Source organism: Sinocyclocheilus anshuiensis, unplaced genomic scaffold (genome assembly GCF_001515605.1).
Source record: "Sinocyclocheilus anshuiensis isolate Anshui unplaced genomic scaffold, SAMN03320099.WGS_v1.1 scaffold1003, whole genome shotgun sequence".
Classification (NCBI taxonomy): Eukaryota; Metazoa; Chordata; class Actinopteri; order Cypriniformes; family Cyprinidae; genus Sinocyclocheilus; species Sinocyclocheilus anshuiensis.
The window spans coordinates 2,055,206-2,059,689 of record NW_015542495.1 but is presented as its reverse complement, the minus strand read 5'-3'; the positions used below and the strand labels follow the sequence as shown (position 1 = coordinate 2,059,689).

Sequence of the window (4,484 nt, the reverse complement as noted above, 5' to 3'; positions counted from 1 at the left end):
GAGATTTGTTGAATAAAGTAGTTATTTTTTAATTTCTTTGCACACAAAAAGAATTCTTGTAGCTTCATGAAATTACGGTTGAACCAACTGTTTTTTTTTTAAACAACTTTCTATTCTCGCGATAACTGAATATCATGTAACATGATGTAGGCGCGAATTCATCATCAGTCAATTTATCAGTCTAAGTAACAGACAGCAGCTTTTATAACAGTTTGAAGCTGACCGTAAAACTGAATCAAGCTCCTTTGTATGACTGGATCTAAAACCTTCAGATGACACATTCCTGCTTCTCTGTAAGTTATCGAAACCACATATGAAAATACACATCAAACAGAAGACGCGCGAGTTTGCGTCGTATTAACGTGATAGACAACTAATTGCCCAATAACACAGCACATATTAACCGAAAATGCGGTTGTGAGTCCTAAAAATCGAGTAAAATTGTCACTGTCGTAAATAACTGAACTGTGAACGTAACCATATTAAGTTATTCGTTCAAACCATGGTTCAAACACAAGACTGACGATCTTATTCTGCTGCGGTGTGAATTTTGTTTTCATTATGTTTCATGTGTAATGTTGCTGTCTTCACAACTTCACTCTTAATGAGTTTAATCGGATTAATATTAAGTAATTTATTACAGATATGAATCAATTCTCAGATTCTTTTGTGAAGAGTCTGTAACACATGGGACAGATTAAAGTTGTTTAATGCAGTTGTTCAGGTTTATATCATTAATAAATAGGAATACACAAATCAAGACATAATAAAATAAAAATATCATTAACGTTCACAGGGAATACAGCATTTTCGCTATAGTAACCTATTATATTAAAACACATTGTTACTCCAAATGCCCTTTGAAGAGGGCACAAAATTGCCACAGAAAAAAAAAGTGAACATGAAACGTCTGCAAAATGCAGATTCAGTCAAAAACATCAGAAATTTGGCATTAAACAAAATTCAATTTGGGCATTTCAGAGAGAGAGAGAGAGAAAACTACAAATGTGAATGAAATTATTCTAATAGCCATAGAGAAATCTATTGCAACATTGAAGTGTGACCGAAGTTCTCACTATTTACACAGATACTCAAAATACAAAAAGAGATAAGTTACACAGACATCGAGTAATCCAAAATTGGAGGCTGTACAATGCTATACATCATCTAAAATGAGTGACAATCACATTACAGCGGTGCACACTGAGCAAACCACAAAACATTAACATGACATTCATTTCCAACATCAAACGTGCCTGTATAACGATGATACAATATGCATGATCACATGCCTTTTTGGGCCTATCCTTATGTGATTTAAACACTGCGGTATTTCTGGGGCTTATCTAAATCTACTTTACAAAATATCTACTTTTATATTCACCTTATTTTTAACATATAGATCGGATGCAGCCATTTGTAACTTGAATGTGCATGCTTCCATTGTTATATGCTTTCAGCTGTCCATTTTGCTGCTTGATATTAAAAACTGGCATTTCTTATCATAATATTTTAATGTATTGTTGTAATTATTAATACACTAGTTTGTAGCGCAAATAGTTTTACTGTTTACTGCATTTTTGTTGTTCTTATAGTTATTTTCCAATTAGGCTTATGAGTCAGAAGTCTCGCACATTCACAGAAAACGGCTAACTTCTGTGTTGAAAAATAATGTGGATACCATGTTAGTAAAAGAAGAAAACGTGCACATACAATCAACATTTTTATCCAATAGTTCACCCGTGAAAATTTACCCTCATGTCTTTCTTTCTTTCAGGAATACAAAAGGAGATATTTTGCAGAATGATCATGCTGCCCTTTTCCATATACTGAAAACATGACCACTGACTGTCAAGCTTTTTAAAGGACAAAAACGTTTCAGAAAAGTGGTCCATACGACATGTGCATTATACTCAAGGTCCGACGTTTTTAGAAGGTCATGAGGGTGAGTAAATGATGACGAACCAGTCATATTTCTAAGGAAAAAATGATGTGTTTTGGATTAATGATGTTTCCCAAAGCACAACACTCTTTACAGTATTATGGGCTGAGAGAGCCACCTGTCTGGTACAGTTTGAAACGCCTCCAAACCATCTTCTCTCCCTCTCACTTCCCGTATGAACATCTGTGGTGCAGCTGGGATGATGTACTTTGGTGTATGTGTCATGTTTTTATCTCCAACAAATATTCTCATGATCTGTTCAGTGACCATAAACAATTCATTTGCTAGAAAACAAGCTTTTACAAGCTTGAGATGAGCTCTAATCCACAAATGATCATCTCAATGTAGGGAGGCCATTGATTGACTTTAGAAGACTACTGTTAATATTTAATGTAGCCTTGTAGTTCAGTTATGGTTATTGAAGAGTTGTAGGTAGTAGAATAGACAAATTTGTTCCATTTTATGGCAATTTTCCAAAATTTCTTGCCCTAAACATGGCGTGTATATTAAACTTGGATTGCTAGCATATACTTCTAATCACAATGTTCTGCAGGGATATTAAAGAAAATGTAGAAGAAATCAATAGTTTAGAAGCTAATTCAACTTTACATCTATAAGTTAACAGAATACTCTCAAAATCTATATCTAATAAGATTTTATCCGATATGTACTAGAAAACAAAACAATTTCTGTGGGTTTTTTGTCCATGTCTGTTAGCTTTGAGGCTAAGGCTAATGCATATGTAGTCCTAAAATTGGACAAATCTTTAGCAGATATGTACATTTGCAATTTACAGTCTTTCTCGTTCAGTAAACAACCCAAAATATTGATGAGTAAACTTTTTTGTTTTTTTTTGTCTGTTGAAATGCGCTCTAGAATGATACTGTCCCATTTGGTAATACTTCACTAGCATTAGCAAGCAGAAATAAATGTTCATGGCTGTAATGTAAACTAAAGGCTGTTAAAAAGGGACAAGCCCCTCCATATGTCTCGCCCCAAATGCCTGTTTCAATAGGAAATACATCAACACAGGAAAAAAAAAACTGTCCTCATCAAGCCATTTCATTGGGTCTTGAAGGACTTTGTATTAACTTCATGATTTGTTCTGAAATGCCACATTCACATAAAATGATAACAATACTACCGTATGACATGGCATTTTGTATTATGCTGCTTGAAACAAATTGGCTTGAGTGCCTGTGTGTGAGGATGTCTCCGAGTCCTCTGCTCTGGGCGTTCGTGTATATAAGACTGCTGTACAGGAAGCACCTGAGATGCTTTGATCTTGAAGAACCACAATTGAGGTTCATAACAGAGGAATCTTCTCCAGCGTTCTCCTCTATTTTCCACTCAAGCTCTCTCCTGATGCATGTCTTTTTTTTCCTTTTCGTCATCTCTCCATCCATTTCCTTTGTTCATGTTTCGACTCTATTCCTCTCGTAAGTGGTTTCGGCGGTTCCTGCTCTTCCTGTGGTCCAGCAAGGGTTTGAGTTTGCCCAGATCACCTCTCATGGGGTTCTGTATGTTCTGCAGACTCTGCATCTGTTTGCGTTCCTTGCAGTATTGGTGCATGGCCAACGTCTCAGCCGGGCTGAAGGCTGACACCAGGGCTTTAGGGTGCAGTGAGGCTGCCCAGCCCCAGGGAGACTGATTGTTGCTCAGAGCGCTGACCAGAGCTTCGCTCAGAATCTGGAGACGGATTTTAGCAAGTGTGCGCTTGAAGCCATTCTCTGTGGCCAGGCAGTAATACACACCCTGATCCGAGGAATGCACTGAACGGATGAGCAAGCCGTGATTGGTGGACACCACACGATCGCTCAGCTTCACCTGCACACAGAGAAAAGAATGACCCGTGAATGTGTAACTTTTAAAAATTCTTATTGAATATAAAAATACATTAAAAAAAAGCTTTCAAGATAAGGTTGTGATCCTTTTGGGTAGGGACATGTTTGTTTTGGTGATCAAAAGACTATTTTTGCAATGGAATGAACTCTATAAAGGGGGTTTCTTCCATTTAGAATGTACAAATTGTAAATGTTTATTCTTTATTAATTTAGAATAATGTAGTCATATATACTACTTAGGGGTGGGTGATATACTGGTAGGAATTTGTCAACTGGTAGAGATTTTGGACTATCGTCTCTATTGTGGTTACACGCTTTCGTGCTATAAAAACTTATTGTTTTTACACTTTTTAAGCATTGCTGTTTAAAAACGAGTGATTTTTAAGCTGTTGAAACACAATCAACAGTGAAAGAGAACTCATTTAGCTATATGCTGTCTGAGAGACTGTTTCTGATCACTGTCAGAGAGGTGCACGCATGTGAAGACGGTGCTCATAGAGATATTTTTGCCGCTTTATAGGGCTTGAACTATTAAACACACACACTTGTATGTGTCAAAATGCCTGTCTTTGCAAGTATCCTCGTAAATACAGTAATTTAGATCTTAAGTGAAAGCAAACAGCTAAGAAAGAAAACGTGTATAACAGTATATTGGATCCGGGCAGCTCTTAAAGTGACAGCAGTCTAATATTCCTGCT

At 36.6% G+C, this 4,484-nt stretch overlaps 1 protein-coding gene across 1 annotated transcript in view; it reads right to left on the bottom strand.

Moving 5' to 3' along the window:
• Positions 1-3,237: 3,237 nt before the first annotated feature.
• Positions 3,238-4,484, bottom strand: part of LOC107694195 (semaphorin-3C-like) — a 66,540-nt gene continuing 65,293 nt past the window's right edge. The window contains exon 18 of the mRNA XM_016493832.1: positions 3,238-3,769. Coding sequence (XP_016349318.1) covers positions 3,371-3,769 — 399 coding nt within the window. The 3' untranslated portion in view covers positions 3,238-3,370. The remainder of the gene's footprint in view (positions 3,770-4,484) is intronic.